Below are 26,019 nucleotides of genomic sequence, written 5' to 3' on the forward strand. Positions count from 1 at the left end.
CATAGCAATGTACATAAAAGACAAACTCAAACACAGTCACATTATTTTAATGTGCTTAAATATGTCAGGATACCACTAAAGACAAACATCCAAACTGGTTCGATCTCGGCCATGGTGCTGTTGTTATCGCATTAATTGGACAGTGCACTCGTGGTATTTGCATGGCTGCAGATGCTTTGTTTCTCTCCTGGTGTTCTGAGAGTAAAACTGGGTTAACTCTGCTCCCTCCTCTGTGAGTGTGTGTGTGTGTGTGTGTGTGTGTGTGTGTGTGTGCGTCTGGGCCTCCTTGAAACCCACAGCAACATGGCTGCCTGAGTGAGTCAGAGGCAAAAACCAGGGACCACACACAGAGCACCAGAGCCCAGGCCAACACACACTCTCACTCTCACTCTCACACACACACTGTTAGAACTGTCACTATTTCATTATACTCAGTCGCTTACACTAAATTATAACATGCCTCTGCCATCTGAAATGTTCTTTCCCTCCTTTGCGGCATCAGATTGGTGATACAGTAGATTTTGTGACGTGCTGAAGGGGAAATGACAGTCAGAGGAGCTACTCCGGCTTTAAACTAACACAGAAATGTCATGTTTAGATTGTGGACTTGCGTCAAAGGCTGTTAAACATGCAGGGGCTGTTTCTGCACCCAAAGATTACAGGCGTCAGGTTTCAGGCTGGGAATGCCTCGCAACTCAGGGTTTTCATTTGCCAGGCGGAGGAGAAACGGGGTGGAGATGAGAGGTGGTGTTGGTTTGTGCTTCTTCACAGTTACTTTCGAGCTTCTCTGGGTGAAGGAGAAAAATGTTGCAGCTAGAAAAAAAACATCTGCCCTCAAATTATCATGTGATAAAAAGAGATTTAATACACAGAGTTACAGCTGTGGATGATTTTCACAGACATGAAAAGCACTAACATTTATGACCAAAATCCTCACAAAAACAGTTTGACTTTCTTTTGCTGTCAGAGCAAATCAAACTTTAATTGGTACTGTATCCAGACAACTGAGAGTGGGATCATGTTTCGTGTTTTAGCTCCAAGTAAATGTTTTTTTTTTCCTCAGTCAGAGAACCCTCAACCACTGTCTGCTCACTGATTGGTCACAAAATGCAATCTTGGCCTGTTCTAGTGACCACATCAACAAAACAACACTACAGCACCTCAGGCAGCAGTTTGCTTTAGTGGGAAAATGGGAATTCCCCGATCCTGTTGTATTTTAGTCGAAAGATATTACAAAAGAAAAATGAAAAAGGAAGACATCAGTGCAGGATTCAAGTCATATACATATAAATCAGCCTCAGGATATGTACAGAAATGTGCGGTTTGGCAAACATGACTCACAATGGCAACATTTCACGACATGCACCTCACAAAATCCAGTCGCTCTGCAGCCATGCACGCTGTCAGCTGGATAAAATGTGAGCAGGAAATGACATCATGTGCTGTGTCAGGTCTGGGCAGGACAACCAAGCAACCATTTTATTATAAAGAGTCAGACCACAGGTGTAAACATTATCATTACAGTCATTTTCTATTACAAAAAATCTAAAAAAAATATTCCATACAAGGGGTTATTATATGTTTATGCTATTTCTCTTTTGTAACAAGGGTACAAGGCATCTCAGGGCCCCAGAGGTAAATACTTTACAACAGTGATTCCCAACTGGTCCAGCCACGGAGTACAGTTTCTCCTTAGTCCTTAGTTCAAGGTCCAAACAGTAATACATTCAGTGTCATACTTGTGTTTGGCCATGCCGTTGAGCTAGTTTGCTGCCTCTGTCAAGTAGCTTTCTGTTAGTGTCTCACTGTACAGCAGGAAATGGCACTTTAAAATAAAATCTCTGTGCCAGAAATTCACTGTACTTCAAATTACAAACTTGACATGTCTGCAACTTGCTTGTGGTCCATTCAGAATGGACTTGCGACCCACTTTTGGACCACAACCCACCAGCTGGGAACCACTGCTTGGCTGCTACACACAGGCTTGTGAATGTATCCAAAACTACATACCAACGATGTGTATTGCTCATGTTTCATATGCTCGCAGCCATAAGCAACATTACTGAGCATGCATCTGACATTCTTGTACTTTGAAAAAGTCCACACACACACACACACACACACACACTCACACACACAAAGCAACTCCCTTTCCAGTTAGTAACAATCACGGACGCAGTTGAAACAAACAAACAAACAAACAAACAAAAAACGTTATTAACTCTATGCATTAACTCACATTCCTATTTAGTGTCTTTGGCAAAAACATGACTTCCAACAGATTACACTTAACGCTAACGTTCTTAAAGGAACAGTGTGTAGGATTTAGGGGGATTTAGAGACATCTAGTGGTGAGGACTGCAAATTGCAACCAGCTGAACCTTCTCCCAGCTAGGATTCCTTCTGAATTATCCGCAGAGGTCTCCAACCCTCCAAAATTAATGGACCAGGTGATTTAAACCTTTAAAATCACTGAATAAACAGATTTCACATTACAAAGCAACACTGTCTGGCATGTCAGAGACGGTCTCTGATAACTTCAGATCCAGGGGCAGGTTGCCTTAAGTTAAGATTTTCCTTAAAGTCCGAGTTAAGGTTTCCTTGAGGTAAAATCAGCTGCACAGTACATCAAGTCTTCTGCTTTAAGTTTCCTCAAAATGTTTACTTCAGAATTTAAGTTTTTCTCCTTATCTTTGTCTTGTACTTGTGAAATTGCTTTACGTTTGTTAAACCACTACACAAAGAATCTTAGTTACCGAGGTAAGGACAAAAACATAAAGTACCTCTGACCCCATCTTAACTGCAACATGGTTGGGTTTATGGATATATAAGAAAAATTAAGGCGTCTCGAGAAGAGTGTTTCACAACTAGGAGAACCTGATGGACATGCTCAATGAAGAGCAAATGATTTTGTGCTTTAAGTTTTACCACAAGACAGTTTGTGATCATGACTGTCTGGGATTGAATCACTTAACTTTCCAACACTGCGCTCTTCCAGTCCCTTCACAATTAATAATTGCTCTGTGGATTTATGCAACAGGATCTTACCAGTCAGTTATTGGTGAGGTATTTTATGTAAGCCTTAGGTGTCATACTTCAGGGGCAAACTTAAGGTGCTTTGTGCACCTGGCCCCAAATAGTCAAGAGGTTTTTACTGGCAGCTGAAATATCCAGAGGTCTCTTCCTCTGCAAAACAACGATTGTGGCGACTTACACCAGTAAAAACACTTAGTAAAGCAAAAATCATGTTCCTCTGCCTCCTCGTAGTGCATCTAATGGCATCTGCAAGAATCCATTACACACACTAACTCAGCTGTCAATCATGTCAATCACTGCTCATGATCAAACTGTGGTCTGTGGTCAAACTGTCAAACTAGGCACTGCCGATCACATATGAATCAAGATTCTGTTGCTGCATTGTCTATCTGTCTATCCACAGAGGTCTCTTCCTCTCCAAAACAAGCGGACCTGGCAACTTAAACCGGTAAAAATACTGAATAAAGCAGTCCTACGTTAAAAAACAGTGTTTTTCCAACGCTGATCATCACAGAGAGGCTGCTAACTGGTAGCTGATGTGAAAACACGAATGGCCCAACTAGAGCCCGTGTTTGGTTGGTCGGTTCTGGGCAACATGGCAATCTCTGTGGATAAGGGACTGCTCCCTATGTAGACCTAAATGGCTCATTCTAAGGTAGCAAAAACCCAATTATTCTTATTTCCAGGTGGTTATGAAACTATAGAAATATACTTATTATATTATATTCCATTATTGCCAATACATCCCCTTGAATCCTACACACTGGACCTTTAAGTAAAGGTCAATGATCCCATCAATATGACCCTGACCACCAAACATCCTCCCTGCCCCTGCTTGCGTACTAACTACTGTACATAGTTTGGTAAATTCAAGCACAGTCTTTGTCCACAAGGTGGCAGCAGAGTTCTGTTTTTCCATCTGTGTTCTTTGTGCGAACATAACTCCACTTTCATGCAAAATATTTGAAAGCACACTAGTGTTGTGTCTTTAAGTCTAAGAGCAGCGATGATGAAAGCTCAGTCCAGCCAGAGATGACAGATATTTTTCAGGCATGTGTGATTCTCCCCCTAATCTGCTGGTGTCACCCTGTTTCTGGTGCCGTTCATCAGAATCTGGTCTGATCCGACTCGGGTCAGCTGAACGGGTCGGCGCGGTGCTTGCGGCTGTAGTCCTGGAGCTCGATCTGGTCTTTGATCTGGTTGATCAAAATCTGAGACAACAGGATGCCAACCAGCTGCAGAGCGGGAAACAAAAACAGAGAGCTCTCCAGTTTAGTCTCTGCTCTTACAGGCTGGGGTTAAGTGTGTGTGGGCTGGTATGTAGGTTGTACTCCTACCTGTGGTATGGCCAGTCCCAGGGCGATGCCTCCCAGTAGGAACAGGTTACTGTGGATCCAGTTCACCAGTTTGTCTATGCAGCCGTTGGTGTGGATGTAGTCTGCAGCCTCGACGTACTCTAATTCCTGCATGCCGTGGCCACACATGGTGTTGATAACCACCTGCTTTTAGAAAAAGCATGGTGTTACTCATTTTCTTTTGTATCCTTTACTGACATTTTTTATATTTACTTTTTTATCTTATTCATTTATTACTTTCTATTAGTCAACTATTACTATCACTATTACTACCGCTCTATTTTATTTCATTTCTATCTTTCTTTATTCATGTTTATTTATTTTATTTTTTTATTTTCTTCTTCTTTTATCTATTTATTTCTCTATTTGTTTTTATCCTAATTCAGTTATTTATTTTTTATATTTATTTTTCTTTCATCATTAGTATTATTAATATTATTACAATTATTTATTTTATCTACATATTTCTTTTAATTGAGTCTTTTTTTAACTTAATTTTAAAAAGAACTATATCTCTATGTCTCCATGTATAAAGGTATTTACCTATGTATATCACCTTGTCCTTGTTTGCACTAATTAATTTTGACTTACAGTTTTTGTATCACTGTTATTATCTCTCAATTTGGTTTCATTTTTATCAATATCTACTCATTTATTTCTATTTTATAATATTTCTTATATTATTATTCTTATTATTTATTTATTTATCTTATCTATTAATTTATTTATTTTGTAATTATTTAATTGAGTCTTTTTTCCCCTAATTTTTATTATCACTTTTTCTATCTGTATCTCTACATGTATAAAGGTATTCGCCCATGAATATCTCCTTATCTAGAATTGGGCATTGAAACTAAGACACAGCTATCGATTCACGTATGCCCTGAAAATTTCAATAAACAAAACTGTGCAAACAAAACAAACAAAAACAAGTATGAGCAGAGTCTTGTGAAGAGAGCGACCTTGTCTTTCGTCATGATACAACAGGAGAAGGGGACAGAGCAGCGCTCTCTACTGGGGTTGTCCTTTTCGCATTTGAAGTACATATTCTGGGACCAGTCAGTGTATGTCACACCGCCACAGCAGCCAAACTGAGGACACAAACAAGCATTTGAGATGGAAAAGATTAGAAAACATGTTCATTATACTATCACCCTGGTGTTTATAGTGACAAAATGATGATCTACAGTGTGTGTGAAGTGTGAATCCTTACCTCTTTCTGACCAAAGTCAATGAGGTTCTGCAGATCAAGGTCCTCTCTGTAGTGAACGATGGCATTATTGATAATCTCCGTCACTCTGTTCCGAGCCTTGGCAGAGTATGAACAAAAATATACATCAGGAATACACAGTAAAGTAATATGTTGAATCATATCGTTTAAGCTTTTGTATCAGTGGAGATAACAAAGACAGATACATTAGCCCATTTACATGAAATCGTTTTTTGTCAACTAGTAGCAGTTTGATGGTGACCTCATGATTGTTTAATTAGAAATCCATCTTCTTCTTAAGATCCTCACCTCTAACTAACAAAATCACATCTAACAACCTTATCTGTGAGGAAACTGCTGCTCACTTCATGAGTTTACTCAGAAGCAGTTACAGACAAAGTCCAGTAGAGGGCAGTGTTGCACCAATAAACACAATCAGAAAAGGACAAATAAAGCCAAGTCTACCCTACCCTATCAGAGAAGATGAAGCCCAGGACGCCAGCAATCAGCTGGAGCAGGAAGATCACTGTCAGACAGATACAGAACTGTGAGGAGGAAAGAGACACACATGGTGACAACTGTGTTAAAATGAATCTGTTCTGGGTTAATTCTTTAGAGGACAGAGTCCATGAGATCCTGTGACTGCATGCACACTCAGCTGGAATTAGCTGCAGAAAAAGCAAGAAAACTAAGAGCAGGGGCTTAAAACAGAAATATGTTGTAACATGCTAGTCGACTAAACACTGGTTTGATTGTGTCTTATTTTATAAGACTGCTTAAAGGAACACTTCTTCCCAAAAATGGAAATTAATATATCAATTAGTCATTCTGTGTTACATAGAATTTGTGAGGAAAACTGGGCGACTGCATTTAGCAACAAACAGAAAAATTATATCAAAAAATCTGTTTACAATAGGGATGCACCGCTTGTAAATTCTGGGCCGATACAGATGTTTAACAAAAAAATTTGGTCAATAGCCCATACTTATGTTCTTTTGTTGTTTTTGATTTTTGTGCCAGGTAAACAAAGAAATCTACTACAAAAAATAACTGATTTAAAGTCACTTCATTACACTACTTTTGAATGAGCACAAATTCAATCAAACACATTCATAACACAACCTTTAAAATAACCTTCTTTCACATACATTTAAAAAAAAACTAGCTTATTAGCATTTAATCCCTATCTTTTTCTTTTGCTTGTAAAAATATCAACAAATTTCTCCTTCAAACTGTATTCAAGTTCGAGTACATTTTACAAGATAACTTTTGAACACATCACGAAAACTTTCTAATTCTACCTCCATTCAGAGATCATTTTTACGCAATAGAGCTTGAACGCATCATAATGAAACTCAATGCAACCTCAAGCTGTTACTTCCAGTCACTGGCTGCGAACAGCTAACGATAACTAGCTCTCCTCCTGCCGATTTCAACACAAATTTGTTGTTCACAGTGTTTTGTATTGTCAGGGAAACAATAGTCTGTGTCCCTTGGAACGTCAATGTGAATTTACTGCCTACTTTTGACCCAACAGTGTCCCATGGAAGACCCGTTTGTCCCATTGACCATATAAAGATGGACAACACATCTCATTTATACTTGAGCTGGTGGTGTGTGTCTGTATCACTCTGCAGTTACACCTCCAAAACACTTGTCGGTGGCAGAGGTTTCTGTGAAGTGCTGTAAATTTTCCTTGATTCAAAACACATATTAAACACACATTAAACACACATTAAACATGGCTTAATAGAGACAATTTCAAATAAAAGTACACAAATCAGCTTCACTATAACTCACAGCATTCACAGACAAACACTTGTCCTTATTTGGACACCTTTTCCCCACAAATACAACATGCTAATGTTTTTAGCACAAGCCTATGGCATTTTACATTGTATAAATTAGCCTAGTGACTAGCAGACTTTTTCTCTACTCATATGAACCCAGGGACAACAGCAACATTTAACAAAGGTAATGTTACAAAATTCAGCTCCATTACAACTCACAAGGCTCACCGACAAAACAACTGTCTTATACTAAACACGTTTTCCAAACAAATACAACATGCTAACGTTATTAGCACAAGCCTATTGCATTTAACATTGTATAAATTACCCCAGCGGCTAGCTTACTCTCTTCTCTCCTCATGTAAAGCCAGGGACAACACCAACATTTAACAAAGGTAACGTTATAAAATTTGGCTCCATGACAACTCACATAGTTCACAGACAAAACAACTGTCTCATACTAAACACATTTTTCAAACAAATGTACCATGCTAATGTTGTTAGCACAGCCTATGGCATTTTACATTGTATAAATGAGCCTAGCGTTTAGTGAGGATTTCCTCTGCTCCTGTAGCCAGGATAAATCACACTCGACATAAAATGCTATTTTTGTGGAGGCTTTATTGTCTTCAGTCAAATCATCAGTTATGTCCGCTGCCATCTTGTGCTGGTCACACAGCTGTCAATAATGACGCCAAATCTCTCCCTATAGCATCAAATAACTAATTAAAACCAAACTGGTCAAAAAAAGAAAACTTGAAAATACAACAATGTAATAAGATCCACCTAAAATGACAGAAATCATCTTTGAAAAAATATTTATTCGACTTATACTTTGATCTTTTATTTTGGCCCATGTCCCATCTGCAGACATGATGGGGATGGGGTTTATGAGCTGTACTCCATCCAGTCACCAGGGAGTGATCAAGATGTTTGGCTTCAATACTGGGAAGCTGTCATGTCGCCCATCTTTTTTATACAGTCTTTGGTTAGTCCCAAACATGTCTTATATTGTCCCCAGACAACAAGATGCCATTAGACTGGAGTCCTGCTCTTTAGCCTGCCCAAAATTGATGAGACACAACAGTGAAACATTAGTCACTGCCACTGGTAACTATCATCTTATTTGCTGATCGGCGTCTGGTGGTCAACAAGGCAGATACCAGCAACACAGATGTGTGGGCGATAATCGGAGCAGCCCTAACTGCTCTCACACAACTCGTGCAGTATAATCCACGTCTCATTTATCCAGTCGTATCAAACAGACAGTGTTTTGGGACATGGAGGTGAATAAGAAGTGGAGCTTATCTATGCTCCCTTCAAAGCCAGACTCCATTGATAAAAACAGTAATTTTACCTTACATAACCTGGGAGCTGCTGGTCTACAGCTGCCTCCATCGGCTGTTAGTTAGTTTGTGTTATTGTGTGACTTTGGTGTTTTAAAGGGTTAGTTTAGATTCACCAAACTCACACAATAACACAGGCAGACTACAGATCAAGGCAGCAGTAGAAAAGCAGCTCCTGTGTTCAGTGGGGTGAAATTTCTCTTTTAATCAGTGGAGTCTGGCTTCGAAGAGAGCATAGATAAGGTTCACTTTTAGTTCAGTTTCCTGTCGAAAAGCGCTGTCTGTTTGGGAAGTACTGAGCATACGACTGGATAAATGAGACTTACACTGCATGAGTTGTGTGAGAGTTTGTAAACAAATGTTTTGATATAGTTTAGCGGTTGTTAAATGTGGACCCCTATGAGTCCTGTTCATCAAGACTGTTTGCATTTTTTGGATTCTTCGCTCACTGTGGAGGCATCTGAGAAAAACAAATTTTTCATTGTAATGTGGTGAGTAATTGATATTCAAATGGTCACTTGATGGGGTGAACTATTCCGTTAGGCTTGTTTCCTCTGCAAAATACAATTTTTTTTCAACTTGTTATGAGTAATTTTCTTTGTAAAAGTGTTAATGATGTACATCAAGTACAAACCTTGTTATTATTAGAGCTAACGCAAAAATATTGTTGAGATGATCAGGAAGCTCATTGACTGAGTTTGAAACTGACACCATTATCTCCACATCATGTCATACAGCATACAGTGTCTCGGCTATGTAGCCTACTCCTGACTTACAGTCTGCAGGAGGCAGATGTTTTCTCGCAGTGAGCCCACACAGCCACAGAAGGTGATGATGAACATGAGGATCCCCACGACCAACAGCATTACAGCCGGGTCCACTGACAGACACGCCAGGGCCGCCTCTGAAAACAAGAAGAAACGAGGGGTTCAAAGACTGATGTGAATAAAGCTTCAAACAGCGACATAACAGGAAACGTTTAAATGTGCTTTGAAGTGTCTTCCTCTAGCTCTCTCAGTATGTATCAGGGTAGAAATATGTTTATTTTCCCTCATGAAACCTTGAATAACACAGCTTTGGATGCTGTTTTCCTACTTTTTCACCACCCTGCTGTTTGGTGGAGGCAAAAAAGCCTAAAAGCGAACATACTGTCCTGACACTCAATACTCCCACAGTCTCCCACTGAACATGGGGAAGGACTGTATGCTCTATCAGTGAAGGATCACTTACCTGCATGTTTCATCATGCGGGCGTACACGCCGATTCCCACCATCACCAGGGAAATTATCTAAGGGGAGCAGAGAGAAAACAGATCTCTTTATACTTAGCACATCTTGAAACATTATAATGGGGGCATAAGCAGGAGAAACCACTCAGCACAGTAGGTGAAGAACCATTTCTGTGTTTGCACTTGTCCAGGGAGTGGCACCACTCACCACAATGCAATCAGTGACATATGAGTCATAGACAAGGCCGTACTGAGAGAATACCAGCTAATTTCCCTAAAATACTCTCAAGGAAAATCCCTGCTTTTTTAGCCTCGGGGCTCCGAGCCCACAACATTTTTCATTAGAAATACAGATAAGGAGACTCTGCCATCCACTCTGCTTCCATTGGACTAAATCGACCTGGCAGCAATCTGTACCTTTCCCTAAAAAATAAAGAGCTTTTCACTCAGCGCTCCTCTCTCAGTCTCAATGGAATAATAGGGAGCCCTCAGGAGCACTCTTCCCACCCTGAATGAAATGGATCCAGTTACCACAGACACTGCAGCTTCATGGGGTAGGAGGGCAAAGCTAGATTTGTCTGCCCCCTTTTTTCAAGATTGAGTTTCACAGTGAAGAACAGGCTGTTTTTTTTTTGCCATCATGTATCTTGTATAAGTCTAATGAAATGTGAAACGCCACATCTAAGAGTAAGTGGTCATGAAATCAGATTCTTGTTTGTTATAAAATGGGCTTTCCATGAAGTTTCCTGAGATTACAGACAATCTAGACGAGACAAGAACCCTGCGCTTTTATCTCTGGCGTGTCCTGTGCAGAGCCATTGTTGCCAGAGGCAACAGAAATGACAATAACACATTCCATGTCGAAGAGCTTCAAGTTTTTACACAGCCGTAGCCTGTTTGTACATGGCCAGAAGTCATGAAGACGCCTGACACACTCATACAGGTTTGTTTTAAAGACACTCCTGAGACTGTAGGAAACAGAGAAAAGGAAAGCTACACAGACTTTTTTGGTCAGAAATTAAAAAAGCACTCCTGAAAACTTCCTGTCTGTTAGAGTTCTCACTGGATTTGCATATTTAAACTTTTTTTTTTTTTTTTTAATTTCTGTTGCTCGACCAGCAGCAGAAAAGTCTCCACTAAATCCCAACAAGTTTAATCTGCAACGACAGCTCTGCTTTGCAAATGTTGTAAGCCAGAAATCTCCTTATGTCACAGTCCCTGAGCACCTGAAACGCACCGATATGAACTTTGGTTAGTTTACAACCCACTGCCAAGCTTTGCTGTCACCCTCAGCTGAATTCTTTGCTTGTAAAGGATTGAGTCGTGCATTTATTAACATCTGATTGTTGGTGAACATCTACAAATACGATCAACACAATCACCTGCTGTGTTTGGTTTAAATGGGAAATAAAACATCTCACTTGGGGTGAATCCTGCTCCACAGCCAGCATGTTTCCTCCAGTCAACAGACAGATTTGTGTAAGAAGTGGAGACCTACTTTTACATGGCCCCATCAGCATATGAATCAATGACAGTTTGTGTTTCCTGGCAACTGTCATGAAAGGAACTACGCTGAAATGAAACCACAGCAGTTTTGTTGGCTGAGTTTAGGTGTTTTAAGTACTGTTATTGAGAACTTGTTCTGAGCTCAAAATCCCCTCCGACAAACCCGATGATACATTCCTGTTTGCAAAGTGAGAATACAACTTGACACCTGGTGTGTCAGCTGTGTTTAACTTCCCCGCTCTTTCCTGAAGTTTCACTTCTTGTAAAACACCTAAGTTAATGAACAACCACCTTAAACAAACAAACCACTGGATGCTCCAAGGAGATCAAATTTCACACTTTGAGGTTAAACAAAAGTAGTAAACACAGTCAGTGTGACATAACTGGAACCTAAAGTCCTGAGAAATGCCATTTAACTCTTGTTCCTAGTTTAACAAATAGTTTTCCTGAAGACACCAGAGAGCAAATCTGGAGTCACAATGATTAACCTGCACACAGACAAGAGTAAACAAGGTTACACCACGAGTATATGTGGCCCATTGTGTTTAACACCATAAGTAACACTTACCCAAAATATAAAATTAAACAGGAACAGTAGGTACTTTACAACGGGACTGACTAAGGAGACGTCCTCGCCAGATCCAGGTGCGCCCCGGCGTCTTCCTCCTGCCATGGTGACAAGTATCCCAGCTGCTCTCCAAGTTTGCGCACAATTAAGATATTAACTGTATGAAAACCAGAGTTTGTGTGAGTTATACTAAAGACTCGACAGCCTAATGGTGGCGAAGAGCTGCTAATATTCTTCTAATACATGAGCAGACATGTACAGTTACAGTGAGTGACCTAGTTGCGGTCTGCCGCTGGCGCTGGCTGGTGGGCGCTGAATGGGCGTGTAAAAAACTGGGAGTGTTACCTCTGTGTCTCCCTCCTGTACCACTCATCATATGATACAACCTGGGAAAAGGGGTTTCACAATTGACCTAATGGACCTGAAGAAAAAACAGGGACAGTTTGCTGAAATATATGTGTATAACTTAGTAAATGATTTGTTATTTTTTTTTTTAGATGTGTATCACTGTATACACTCCACCCAGGACAGAATAAACCCTGCATACATGTGTTATAGTGTGTGTAGTACTTTGGCTTTGTCTCATGTTCTTTTGTCATGAACCTCCGTTAGTATGCAATTTCAATTTCTCCTAGCTCACCTAGACCTGATAAATTAAAAAAAAAATAAATAAACATTGTCAGTGACAATATTGTCCTTTAATGAGACGATAAAGTCCCAGTGTCCTGAAACTAGTACTTTTTTTACTTTTTATTTACTTTTGTTTCAGAGATAATAAACAATAAATTGTGAAGACAATAAAGCCTCCACAAAATAGCATTTTAAGTCTTGTGTGTGATTTATCCTGGCTTCATATGAGCAGAGGAAATCTCTGTTTGTCGCTAGGCTAATTTATACAATGTAAAATGCCATAGGCTTGTGCTAATAATGTTAGCATGATATATCTGTTTGGAAAACGTGTTTAGTATAAGACAGTCGTTTTGTCAGTGAACCTTGTGAGTTGTAATGGAGCAAAATTACATACCGTTACCTTTGTTAAATGTTAATGTTGTCCCTGGCTTTATATAAGAAGAGGAAACGATTGCTAGCTGCAAGGCTAATTTATACAATATAAAATGCCATAGGCTTGTGCTAACAACGTTAGCATGTTATATTTGTTTGGGAAACATGTTTAGTATAAGACAGTTGTTTTGTCAGTGAACCTTGTGAGTTGTAATGGAGCAAAATCTCATACCGTTACCTTTGTTAAATGTTGCTGTTGTTCCTGGTTTTATATGAGAAGAGGAAAAGTACGTTGGCTGCTAGGCTAATGTAAAATGCCATAGGCTTGTGCTAAAGACATTAGCATGTTGTATTTGTGGTGAAAATGTGTCCAAATAAGGACAAGTACTTTGTGAATGCTGTGAGTTATAGTGAAGTCAATTTGTGTACTTGCGTTTGAAATTGTCTCTATTAAGCCATATTTAATGTGTGTCAGATCAACTAAACTTTACAGCACTTCACAGCTAGCCTCCTGTCATTTTGCATAGTGACCCCTGAGCAAACCAGTTTGACAATTCTGGACAGTGCGACAGGGAGCCAGCATCTTGAAACTGAAAAAAAAAAAAAACTAAATGGAAATCAGCCACCTTTGATGTTATAGTTTAGACTGTTGCTTTTCCTAATGTGACACATCAAAAAAGTCCTCAGTGAAAAAACGCCTATTGCACATACAAAAGCTGTCTTTTGTTTGTTTTGTTTTTTGTAAAAAAAAAAAAACAAACCAAAAAAAAAACAACCCAAAACTACACAAAAATAAGAATTTGGTATAAACTCAAGTTTAAAGGGTCCAGGGTACCACAAAGACTGACAGATGTGCGCCATCTGCTGGCAGAAAGTGCTATATGCACAAACAACCACCTGTAGGTTGTGTGACACATGTAGCCTATAATTTGCTTCCTTTCCTATCATTTTCCACATTTTCGCTTATGCCCGCATCACAGAGACATCTTCGTTTGAGATACAATTTAACTCAACAAACGAATTTTCGTATATTTTTTGTTAAGAGAAGAAGAATTGAACGTACCAGCTTTTATTTTGAAGGAAAGCACGTGTCACGACAGTTTTCACAACATCCGTTTTACCCGGAAGTTGTGAGTATGAAGCAAAAAAACTGTATTTTATTAAATGTTTAGACGTTTTTAAATGTAGAAATGGCGCGGAAAACCAAAAGGTTGGATGGATATTCATTTAGTTATCTGTTGGTATATGCAGCCAGTCATTTTTACCAAATAATAGTTACTAATACAGTTTTAATAAAGAAAATTATCCCTCATGTATTTATGACTTTGTTTTTGTAATTGTCTCAGTTGTAATATTAGTATGTGTCTTGTTATTGTCTCATGAATATTTAAAAATACTGTTGTGCCCTCTAATAATAGAAATCAGTCTTTTCCCTGCTGTGCCATGCTCTTGTGAGTTACCTGTCTCCCACCTTTGTCTTGTTGCAGCTGGTTCTGGAGCTGTGTCGTGGGGATGGTTGATGCAAATCATCCAGAGCCACCTGGATAAAATCCACACCTGCAATGCCGAACTGAGCTCCACTGTGAAGATGGAGGGTTTTTAAAGAAAGTTAACATACACAAAATATTGAGAGCACATGTATATTTAGTAACTCAAGGTGGGCACAAAATGATTTAATACCATGAGTGTTGTGCCCATTTCTCAACAGGCCAGTGGTGATATACACTGAAGACCTCGTATACCAGCTATTCCCGCCTGGTTCACAGACTTTTGAATGTTCCCTCTGCAAAGGAGATCTTCTTCTAAGTGAGTTTGTTTGTGAGAAATTCATATCTGTTAAAGATCAAGGGGAGGGAAGGGGTGCAGAGCTCTTTTATTATGACAAAAGACATAACAGAGGTTCACTGTTGATTTAATAAAATCTATAGATTCATTAACCATTTACAGCGGTGATGTGTTGATTGTTTAAATCTGAAATTGTGTATATGTCTGTAGCTCTAACTATGACAAAAGACCGCAGCAGCTGGTGTCTGAGTTCTGGTCCAGGTTTGAGCAGCTGCTGCCTGTACCAGACCTGCAGCGATGCGAAATGTGTGTCAGTTTTGAGCCGCTACATTTTTCTTCCTGTGCTGTTGTGAAATTATGAGTGGAAACTTGTCTATACTGTGACTAATCAGATAAAAGAGTTTTATTCTATAATCCCCTTAAATATTTTTTCTGCCTGTCCTTGTATGACTACTACCCATGTGTCATAGCCACTGTGTCATTGAGAGAATCTTGCACTTTATGTGCTTACAATAATTAATACAGTGCATTAGCATGGCAGAATTTTGTGCAACTGGATCTCACTGGCACTCAGTCTCAGGACTGAGGTTCCTTAAAAAAATTTAAATTTGACTTCTATAAGTGCAAATTAATGATCTACAGTGGCACATATTAAAAAAAATACTAATTCTGTTTAGAAGCAGTGTAGAATTAGGCTAATTAATTTGTGTTTAAGGCATTGTAACCTCTACACTGACAAGTAACTGCATAGAAAGATACATACAGTATAAAACAACCTGTTAGTTAAAGACACTATGGTTCCCTGTGTGTCTGTCTTAAGGGAGGAAGATGGTTTCCTCTGACAAGATGGAGGAGATGCTGGGAAAGACAGAAGATGAAAGAGGGCCTTGGAAGCCAAGCTGGACATGGAGGAGGAGGAGGAGGAGGAAGAGGAGGAGAGGAACAAGGTAGACTCACAAGTCAGTTTTTAGACGCTTTGCTTATCAGAAGGCGGAGATCTCTGATTGTCTGGTGGCGAGACTAGGAACAAGGCAAGAGCGGAGCCAGAGAAGAAGGAGAAGGACCTTCTTAAAGCTCAGTGAGTCCAAGGAAAGAAAATTGTTTGTATTTTTGTTCATTTGTAAACAAAAAAAAACTGCAGCTCCCCTCATACTTTCATTAGTGCTCTGTTTGTATGTATAGCTATGAGAAACAATGCACCAGAATTTGTTTATAACCCATTTAATTTGTATATAATCCTCATAGTATAACACACATTAAGCTGCAATCACATGAAGAATGCACCAATGGGTACAAAAAGGTAGTAATATGGAGAGGAAAATAAGGAAGCAGGATGTCCCGTGTGAAACCAAGTTAATTTTGAATTATTTTAAGGTACGAAGGACTGGCGTACTGTGCCAGGGTAGAGTACACAGTGTCCACACTAATCAAACAAACTGAAACGAAATTTGAAGTCAAGTGTTCTCAAATCCAGGCCCAGGTCTCTAAGACGACAAGGAAAATCTCCCATGAACCCTGTAACAACCGAACTGATATGGGAAGAAACCTTGGGAGAGGCAATCAAAAGAGAGATCCTCTGTGCTTGGACAGCTGGATGTGGGTGTGTGTGTGTGCATTTGTGAATGTGAGGACCATTTTCAGTTTTACCCTCGTAAAAGTCTCAACCCCTAAACAGCACTTTGAAGAGGGCTGTTTAGGGGTTGAGACTGATTAATCAAACTTTTTTTTTTCTGGTGTGTGGAATTTTCTGTACTGGGTCTTCCTCAACTTATTTTTGGTGATTTGACTCTTGAGATCTTCCGGAGCTCTCGGTCTTTTGCCACTCCTTCTTCTTTCCCTCTTAGCTTTCCTAATCATCTGGCAGATCTTTCCTCATGTCTCACCCTGGAAGCAGAATTAGTGTCTTGATAAGTTATAATTTTAAGTTTATTTTTGGTAGGACATGATTTGTTTTAATTCTCAAGAATAGGTGATATATATAAAAAATAAATGTTGACTTTCATAGGCCATATCCAGCTTTTCATATCTGGCAAGATTGCCTCACAAACCACATCTTGGTGTGGTTTTAAGAGTCGCTTGGCTTGCATTTTCTCTGCTTTTTTCACATCGCATCTTTATCTGATAGCTCTATTTCCGTACTAATTTGCTTCCACCCAAAACTAGTTATCTGCAACTTGACTTGCTAGTAAAACTTTTGACCCTCATCATTTCAGCGTCAAAACAGTTTTTCGTCTGTACTTCAGTGACACTACATCATACTGCTATGAGTAAACACAAGAGTCACTGTTTTTTTATGTTTGGCTGCTCTGTATAAGTCTATTTATAAAATGTCAGTAGGTTATGCGGTGACTTTGATGTCATCTTGATACACTGATGTTCTTAGAAATGAGAATGCTGTTGAAAAACCAGTTGAAAAAAAAAACAAAAACCCCCAAAATGTGGTTGATAACACATGCATATCTTGCATTCATCTCTACACAGGAAAAGATCTGCAAAGCCAGATGCTGTAATCGAATCCCCCCTTGCAGTGAAGACAGCGTAGAGGAGAGCTTGGTTTCTCTGCAGCTTTCATGTTACTGAAGGAAAAGAAATGGAGAATGTATTGTTTAAGATTATTTAGAAGATTATCTGAATATGGTTTTTAATGTGAAGGGGCTGCACACATGATAGGATTTAGACCTCTCAGCCAGGAGGACCTGTTATTTGTATTTTAGTGAGACACTTCATGGATGCTGCTTTAGCAGCTTCTGTTTAAATGAACCTCTTTTACCTCCAGCATTAAGGAGGAATTCACCATGAACATATTTCACTTGCAGCATCACTGGTTTTGAAAATGACCAACAATCTGAAAATTGTCGACATGAACTAGAAACTGCATTCATATCCTCTGAAGTTTGTCTGAGTGTACTTGAAGACAAACACTATTTTGCAATAAGCACCACACTGATTAAGATTTCCTGACTTCCTGCTGTGTGAGAAATTGATTGCTGATATGAGCAATGAGCAATGATATGTGCACTTTGGCTCAAATCAAATTATTCTACTCTGAGCACAAGCTGCAGCCTCTGTTTCTTCTCATTGAGTTCAAGGTATCATTAATGTGGAGACAAACAAAGATAAACACTAATGTGGAGGGTAAGCTTACTTGTTAGCACAACCTACCTAGTTAGCAAGCTAACTCGCTAACATTCTAGCCTACTGGCAAGCTCACTTGTTAGCATAGCCAACCTAGTTAGCTAACTTGCTAACCCTGCAGTAGCTAAAAAGGTTGTTGTTCAGTGTTACTGAGGATGTTGTTTAATTGTACTAACTTAAAAGCACAAAGGATTTTTGAAATTGGGACTATTACGGTATATCAATTTGTTACCATGGCATGGCATATACACACATTTTTTTTTTTTTTTAAATTTCATAAAAATTGTAAATTTCTTATCTTAGCATCACTATCTATATTATAAAATGACAGCTCAACTGTTTGGTTGAGCATGTCTTCTTTACACAGTAAAAAAAAAGTCATACTTTCAGTGCACACACACACACACACACACACACACACACACACACACACACACACGGATGACATTAAATGTATCATTCAACAACAATGGATGATCAGAAGTTATTTTTTATTTCATAGCAAAAAGTCAATTTTAGTTACATAAGCTTCACCTTAAAAGGACAAATGAACCATTTAGTAGAGCATGTTTTTTTTGTTTGTTTTTTTTTAAATTTTTATCTTTACTTTTACATAAATCTGTCCAGTAAGATCTCTGTCTCTATCATGTCAAAAAAATATGTGCCTTCCTTTGAACATCCCACCACACAGAGCCACCTTCTCTGGACTGACTTTATGACTAACTTCCTGTGGGAGGCAAACTGCAAAGGCATAGTATTTCAAGACAGCGACATCTAGTGAAGTTCAACACATTTTTCATTAAGATACAGTGACTCAAAATGTGCTCTACCAGACGGCTCAGAAGAACATCAAAGGGATATGATCACTGCTTATGTTTCATATTTTTGCATTCGCTCCTTTTCTTTTTGTGAGTCTTGCTGCTGCGCCGTGAACAGTTTATGATGTCTTTCAGAAATGATTTTAGGCCATACTCCTCGGATGAGTTCAGGGCACAATTGTTATCCTGAATCTGAAACGAAATCATTATGACAATATAAGTTTTAGGCGCACAGAGATTCAGAACTAAGGTGATACAGAACATGTTCGACATTATGCAGCATATTAATTGTAAGAGCAGATGCCTTTCAGAGTCACTGTAAACCATCTGATAAGTTATTCATAAATTTCAGTTTAGTTTCTGACTAAAAAGCATGTTTTATCACACTGAAATTCTCTTTACCTGTGTGTTGTATGAATGCAACAGTTGGATAAGTCTCTTCCCATTTACTTCGTGTTTCTTTGAGACGTTCTTCAGAGCTCTCTCAGCCAAACAGAAGAAATGTTTCTGTTAGGAGAAAGGCAAATTAGTAACAGGATTTAACAAGCTGGAGTTCAGACAGAATCAGTCTAAAGAAACCAGCAAAACGTCTTGAGTAGTTCAACATTTCCATGCAAAGTTACATCTACAAAGTCAGACGTATACAATACAACATTTAGAGAAGGTTTCCTACATACCACACATGTTGAGGTACTATTTCCTGATGGGTTTGTAATACGTACATTCGACGGCTGCAGCAAGAAGATAAGATACACAGTATAAGTAAGTGTACTATGAAATAAACAAACCATATTTAGTTTTGTAGTTTTCTTACCGCGTTTTTGCACATTTTCTCTGCCTCATCATGAATGTCTTCCAGCAGGTCATTGTTAAAATGTAGTGATGTTCCGCAGACCATTACGGTCATCATCACCATGAGACTTTGAATGATCTTCATGTCTCTGAAAGAGACTGCGAGCCAGTGCTTTTAGGCTGAGCCGAAAAGTTGAATATATACTACTTACTACTGTTGCTTCTTATATATTGTTATCATGGTGGCACTTTGACACCTTGAGACCGCAGTATACAGACACGTCAGAGGAGGAAAACACCAGATAAGGGCCGAAGTTTGATGTGTATCTGTCCTACTTTCAAATGTTACATTACATGCATGGAGCTATTACTAAGCAACTAGCTGGTAATCCCTAATCAGCAAAGCTCCCACCAAAAATTGCTCATCATCATCTATCAGCTTTTATTAAGTGTATTTTTTGGAACAGCTGTGTGCTCATGGCTGAATTTAACAACCTGCTGTCACACTAAGATATTTACTGACTTTTTCATGCTTTATATTTAGACCTGTTTCAACAGAAAAGCACCAGCGGAAGTGACGAAGGTCAGGAATAAGTGTGCTTTTTCTGTTGAAATGACACTTTGAGAGCAATGTCCCACCCACCACTGCAAAAACTGACTTAAAAAAACAAACAAAGGAAATGATGGATTGGAGTGTATTAGTGTATGTTAAGAGCATTTGAGTTGGGGAAAATTAAAATTGAAAGCCACCCAAGGCAAAGTCATGAAATTTGCACATGCTTTATTGTCTTATTGCTGCGCCTCAGTGTCTTGAAAAGGGGATGGAGAGCAAAGAAGATTTTTTTACAGCCATGCTACAGAAGCTAGGGCAAGTTGAGGCCAAGATAAAAAAAAAGTGCTTGAGTGTGGGCACATGGTGGAGTGGAGAGAATGGATATTTCGATTTTTCAAAGCAACCAGACTTATTACAAGACGGTAATGCAACAGAATATTAGTGGACATTTAAAGCCAGAGGGAAGCAGTAATGCAGCTTAAAGGATGCCAACTGCCCTAAACCCCAGAGAAAAGGGAAAAGACGAGTATAGAACAAAAGTGTCATCCTTGATGGTAAAGACAGTCACATTTATTGTTTGTGTTGCAAACAAGGACACAGACTTTGTTCTCAATATTGCCTTGTTACTGGGGAAAGTTTTCATACATAAATGCAGATACTTTATGATTAAACTTTAAAGAATGAGTGAAAGTAAATCAGTGAAACTTGTTAAAGACAAGAAAGCTCTGAAGCTGTTTTTAATTTATTAGTATGTATTTTATTTTACTCTCTTTAGTTTATTTTATGTTGTATTATAATAAATAGGACTTGTTTGTACTCATAAAGTTCAATAAAGAATAATCAATAATAATTAAAAAATGTGATGGCGAAGGCATGACCCGCCCTACTCGGCCTCTGATTGGCTCAACCTTACCAATCCAACCAATGAGGACAACGTTCCAGCTTTTATTTTGAAGGAACGCGCACACGGCACGGCAGTTTTCATAACATCCGCTTTACCCGGAAGTTATGATTATGCTTTCCTGCGGTGCGAAATTAATGCAAAAGTGGTAATTTATTAATTGTTTGGACTTTATAAAAGTGAAGAATGGCGTGGAAACGCAGTGGTTTGGGTAAATATTCATCTAGTTGTTTGCTAGTATACGCAGCCAGTCATTTTACCAAATAATAGTTCCTAATACAGTTATTAAGCTAACGTTCGCTAACCCTCTCAAGTTGTCGCATCGCTTGTAAATGGTCGTTTGAGGCTCCGTAGGTAAAACTTACTTTATTCATTAATTACAGAACACTTGTCCTTTGCAGGCCCCCGTCTTCCTCCGGCCTCCTTACATCTCCTCGTCCCGCCAGTGAGACTCATGTCTGCTTTCTTGTGGCAAGTAGTAGAGACGCACAGTGTGGTGCAGTATGGCAAGCTGGCAGACTTCATCAGTTTGGCGGCAGAGATCGTCCCAGAGCTTCTGAGTCTCAGTCAGAGAGCTGAGGTCATCCTGGGCCTGAGAGCGAGGGTGAGGAATTACTGAGCCTTATTAAACCTGTATGTACGGCTGTATATTTTTTATCTTGTATTTTTGTTCTGTGGTGTCTCTCTGTAACTTTATATTGCTGCCTGTCTTGGCCAAATAAATGAAATGTCAGTGATGCCAAGATGGTGTTGTCACTGGCCTTCCCTGTACCTGGTCCTCTTAGAGGCACCGAGGGACACATCTGACATTTTAATGGAGGAAATTAATGTAATTCAAACATGCTGTTATGCTCTGTTCATGGAAAGCAGTCTTTTCCCTGCTGTGTCATGCTCTTTTGAGTTACCCATCTCCCATCTTTGCCTTGTTGCAGCTGGTTCTGGAGTTATGTCGTGGTGACGGTGTCGCCAATCTGCAGACCATCCAGACCCAGCTGGATAAGATCCACACCTGCAGCGCCGAACTGAGCTCCACTAATCAGATGGTGGGTTTTAAAAGAAAATTCAGAGCTGCTCCACACACTAAACATTGAGAGCACACATACATTTAGAAATCCAGGGTGTTCCAATACCATTACTGTTGTAACTAATGAAACATTTTTTGAAATACAGGCCTAAACTTTATATGTAAAGTAGCTGAAAACTTTCTCAACTTAATTGTTTTGTTGTCCATTTCTTGACAGGCCAACAGTGATATATTGAAGACCTCTTACACCAACTTTGCCAGCCTTGTTCAGAACCTTTTGAATGTTCCTTCTGAAAAGGAGATCTTCTTTCAAGTGAGTTTGCTTGCGAGAAATTTACATCTTCATATCTCCTAAAGATCACCATTTACAATGGTTATATGTTGATATTTTAAATCTAAAGTTGTGGCTGTTTTTATAGGAGGTTTTTCCTGCAAACTACGGCTCCAGCTATGACGAAAGACTGCAGCAGCTGGTGTCTGAGTTCCTGTCCAGGTTTGAGCAGCTGCTGCCTGAACCAGACCTGCAACAGGTTCTTTTGCTTTTGTGTGTGAATTTCGAACCACTACATCAAACAGCGCCACGGGATTTTTCCTCTTTTTGTGCTCTTGCTTTTAGGTCTGTAAGCATACAGTGTAATTATTATTTCACTTGCCAACCTGCATTTCTGTGTCTCAGACAGCAGCATGGCTCACTGAAACGACATCTGTGTCGGAACAATTTGGACTGCATCTGTCTAAACCCTTTGCTCTGCAGACTCTGCTGCTTCATCACAGACAGTTGGGGACTCTAAGCTCCGGTAAGTTGAACAGAAAAGACACGAGGAATAGAGTTTTGGATGTAGTGTCCATCTGTAAAACATCAAGGTTTGAAAAAAGGCTGCTCTTCTTGTTTATTTTCTTCCTGCCATCGAACTGGCTTTGTTGCATTACATCTTGTCTTCAGTCTTTGACAACAAATTCAACTTTTTTTAAAGTCCCATCACAACATGTAACACTTTAAATGCATTCCCTTACTGCAGCTCCTTCCAGCAGCAAGGATGAAATCCTTTTGTCCACTCTGGCTCTGCCCGCTCAAACTGGAGTGGAGAGGCTACCTGAGACTTACAGTGAGGATGATGATTATGACAATGAAGAAGAGATCCTGGCATTGGAAGATTTAGACGAAGACTCGAGTCAAAGCTCAGACGAAACTGCAGATGATTGGTTACCAAAAAAGGAATCAGGTTAGCTTAAATCAGTTGCAGTAGCAGATCAGAATCAGTCCAGAATCTAATTTTACTAACATGCTGTTTTTCATGTTGCTTTCAGGTCCTATGTCGCGTTTATTCATCTGCCCTCAGTGTACATTCGCTCATCGCCTAAAGAGAACGGTCCAAGAGCACATCCAGAGTGAGCACCACATAAGAGCTCCCATTCAGAAAAAACTGTCCATGAAGAAAGCCAGAGCAAAGACTCAGCAGAAAAGTAAAGACTTGAATGGCGAAAAGAAGAAAGTAGAAGGCAACTCTGAGAAAAAGAGGAAACCCAAACAAGACGGTGTTGAGAAAATGCGGGAATGTAAGCAGAAGAAGGACAACTTAGAAAACAAGGTACGACGTAGGCGTAAAGAGCCCACAGGGGAAGACAAAAGGTTTCTGAGCATGCGACCTGTCAACAAAAACTTCACAGAGGAAGAAACCAAATGTCTGAAGTGTGAAAAGGTTTTTGAACTTCCAAATCAGCTTAAGGCTCACATGAAGCTCCATGTCTTCCCGTACTGCTGCATCCAATGTGAGAAGGGATTCACCAGCCCGTCAGGTTATTATCAGCACCAGAGACTCCATAAGAGAGGACGGATATTCACCTGCAGCCAGTGCAACAAGGGATTTCTGTGCAACTATTCGCTCAAGCAACACGAACGCCTGCATGAAGGCCCGTCCAGCCTGTGTACGATCTGCGGGAAAAGCTTCAGCAAATCAGGAATTACAAGACACATGCAGATGCACAAAGGCGAGAAGAATTACTTGTGCACCACATGCGGAAAGTCGTTTTTGTCCTCCGGGGAGCTGCTGCTGCACAATCGGATCCACACGGGCGAGATGCCGTACACCTGCACACACTGCGGAAAGGGTTTCTCCTGCAAGAGTCACCTGATCGTCCACACGCGCTCTCATACAGGGGAGCGTCCGTACCTGTGCTCCGAGTGCCCGAAGCGTTTCCTCACACTGAACTGCCTGAAGAGACACACACTCAGCCACAACGGGGTGAAACCGTTTAAGTGTCCAAACTGTGAGAGAGAATTCTCGCAGCAGGGGAATCTGAAAAGACACCTGGCAACTCATAAACACGTAATGTGCAGTCACTAGAAAACAGAATGTAGTCATGAATAATACCTTGTAAACTTCTTGTTTACCTGTGTAAACCCAAAATTAGCTTTCATTCATTCATTCGTGTTCACAAAACACTTAAGGTTGAGTTTTTTTGTGTAATCAATAGCAACAGTTTGATTTCTCTCAAATTTTGGTTGCAACTTCATTAAAATCCAGGTTAGTGAACACTTGTCTTTTCCCAATCCATCCACCTGACAGGTGTGGCAAATCAAGATGCTGATTAAACTGATTACTACACAGGTGTGCCTTGGGATGGTCACAATGAAAGGACTCCTAAAATGTGCTGTTTTTGTCTTGATAAAGACTTCAATTAGGATTTTACATGGCTAGCACAAATGCATTTTTGGTGATAAATACATCAAAGAATCAGTGTCTGGTGTGACCCCCATTTGCCTCATACAGTGTGACACATCTCCTTTATACAGAGTTGATCAGGTTGTTGATTGCAGTCTGGAGAGTGTTGGCCCACTCCTCCTTATTGGCTGTGTAAAGCTGCTGGATATTGGCATGCAAGAGCTGGGATGCCAGGTTCCAGTAATTCTGGTTATGTCCTTTTAATCAGCTGTCCTGGTGACTGGTCTCAGACGATTTACTGGTAGAGAAGGTGGATGTCGGGGATCTTAACTGGTGTGTCTAAAAGTGTTCTGTGATTGTGAGAGTGGTTACATGTACTACCAGATTCACAGAAACAACATTACAGACAGCTTACAGTAGTGAAATGAACATTCAGTTACCAGGCAGCAGCTATGGTGGACATTCCTGCAGTCAGCATGCCAACAGCACGCTCCCTCAAAACTTGTGACATTGTGCTGTGTGTTCAAACTGCACATTTTAGATTGGCTTTTTACTGTGACCATCCCAACACACACCTGTGTAGTAACGATGATGTTCAATCAGCAGCTTGATTTGCCACACCTGTCAGGTGGAGGGGTTATTCAGGAGAAGGAGAAGATTTAAACAAATTTGTGACCAAAAATTGACAGAAATGAGCTTTTTGTGTGCATAAAAATGTTTTGAGATCTTATACATATATTTATCCTATTATATATATTAAAATAAAAAAAATCACTTAAGTGCTAAAATATGCCTTAAGTTTAAATTCTTGGCAAGACAATCAGAGTTGCTGAATAGATCAACACTGAAGACAGTCACTGGAGTATTGGTTCAGTGTCATTTTGACTATGCTGCCACCTACTGGTGTAATAGAGCATTAAAAATAAACTCCAGAATGCACAAAACAAGTAAATCAAAGTTGTGTTAAAGTTACCTCCCCTGTACCTACAACCTTTGTTGGCTTCCAAGATGAGACTGACATGTACAATTCTTTTATTTCTGTAGGTAATTATAGGATACTGTATTTGCACCACATCTGTTACAGGCATCACTAACACTGAGGTACAGTATTGTGTGCTGAGCCTTGAATCCTGCTCACGTGCCTCTCAAGTTTGATGGAGATAACCAAGCTGACAGAGTTCATGGAGTCAGAGATTTATGAAATAATCCTCCTCTGACTGGGGTCGGCAGTAAAGAGAGTGTCAATTAATGTTCTCTGAAGACAATTTGGAAAATTGAGATGGTGTTCTGGATAAGCTGATGTGAAA

The 26,019-nt window shown here is 39.7% G+C and overlaps 2 protein-coding genes across 2 annotated transcripts; one reads left to right on the plus strand and one right to left on the minus strand.

The window, feature by feature from the left end:
* Positions 1 to 839: 839 nt before the first annotated feature.
* Positions 840 to 12,369, minus strand: tspan33a (tetraspanin 33a). Its single transcript, XM_049567026.1, has 8 exons — positions 12,040 to 12,369; positions 9,968 to 10,025; positions 9,514 to 9,641; positions 6,072 to 6,146; positions 5,605 to 5,700; positions 5,354 to 5,482; positions 4,374 to 4,535; positions 840 to 4,271 (listed from the first exon to the last, which is right to left on the minus strand). Exons 1-8 carry the CDS (start codon positions 12,142 to 12,144, stop codon positions 4,170 to 4,172), a joined length of 855 nt encoding a protein of 284 aa, XP_049422983.1. The 5' UTR covers positions 12,145 to 12,369; the 3' UTR covers positions 840 to 4,169.
* An 8,745-nt stretch (positions 12,370 to 21,114) lies between these two features.
* LOC125883137 (zinc finger protein 436-like) lies at positions 21,115 to 25,928 on the plus strand. Its single transcript, XM_049567324.1, has 8 exons — positions 21,115 to 21,236; positions 21,427 to 21,629; positions 21,958 to 22,068; positions 22,267 to 22,362; positions 22,469 to 22,579; positions 22,726 to 22,846; positions 23,069 to 23,272; positions 23,358 to 25,928. Exons 1-8 carry the CDS (start codon positions 21,212 to 21,214, stop codon positions 24,392 to 24,394), a joined length of 1,908 nt encoding a protein of 635 aa, XP_049423281.1. The 5' UTR covers positions 21,115 to 21,211; the 3' UTR covers positions 24,395 to 25,928.
* The last annotated feature ends 91 nt before the right edge of the window (positions 25,929 to 26,019 follow it).

Source organism: Epinephelus fuscoguttatus, linkage group LG22, assembly GCF_011397635.1.
Source record: "Epinephelus fuscoguttatus linkage group LG22, E.fuscoguttatus.final_Chr_v1".
Lineage (NCBI taxonomy): Eukaryota > Metazoa > Chordata > Actinopteri > Perciformes > Serranidae > Epinephelus > Epinephelus fuscoguttatus.

Bases quoted from the DNA above. Each gene is read 5' to 3' on its own strand.
- tspan33a (XM_049567026.1), bottom strand. From the start codon at position 12,144: ATGGCAGGAGGAAGACGCCGGGGCGCACCTGGATCTGGCGAGGACGTC. The intron at 9,642-9,967 runs GTAAGTGATCCT...TCTTGTTTTCAG, and splicing joins CCGCATGATGAAACATGCAG to AGGCGGCCCTGGCGTGTCTG. The intron at 5,483-5,604 runs GTAAGGATTCAC...TTGTGTCCTCAG, and splicing joins TTGACTTTGGTCAGAAAGAG to TTTGGCTGCTGTGGCGGTGT.
- LOC125883137 (XM_049567324.1), top strand. From the start codon at position 21,212: ATGGCGTGGAAACGCAGTGGTTTGG. The intron at 22,069-22,266 runs GTGGGTTTTAAA...ATTTCTTGACAG, and splicing joins TGAGCTCCACTAATCAGATG to GCCAACAGTGATATATTGAA. The intron at 23,273-23,357 runs GTTAGCTTAAAT...TGTTGCTTTCAG, and splicing joins GTTACCAAAAAAGGAATCAG to GTCCTATGTCGCGTTTATTC.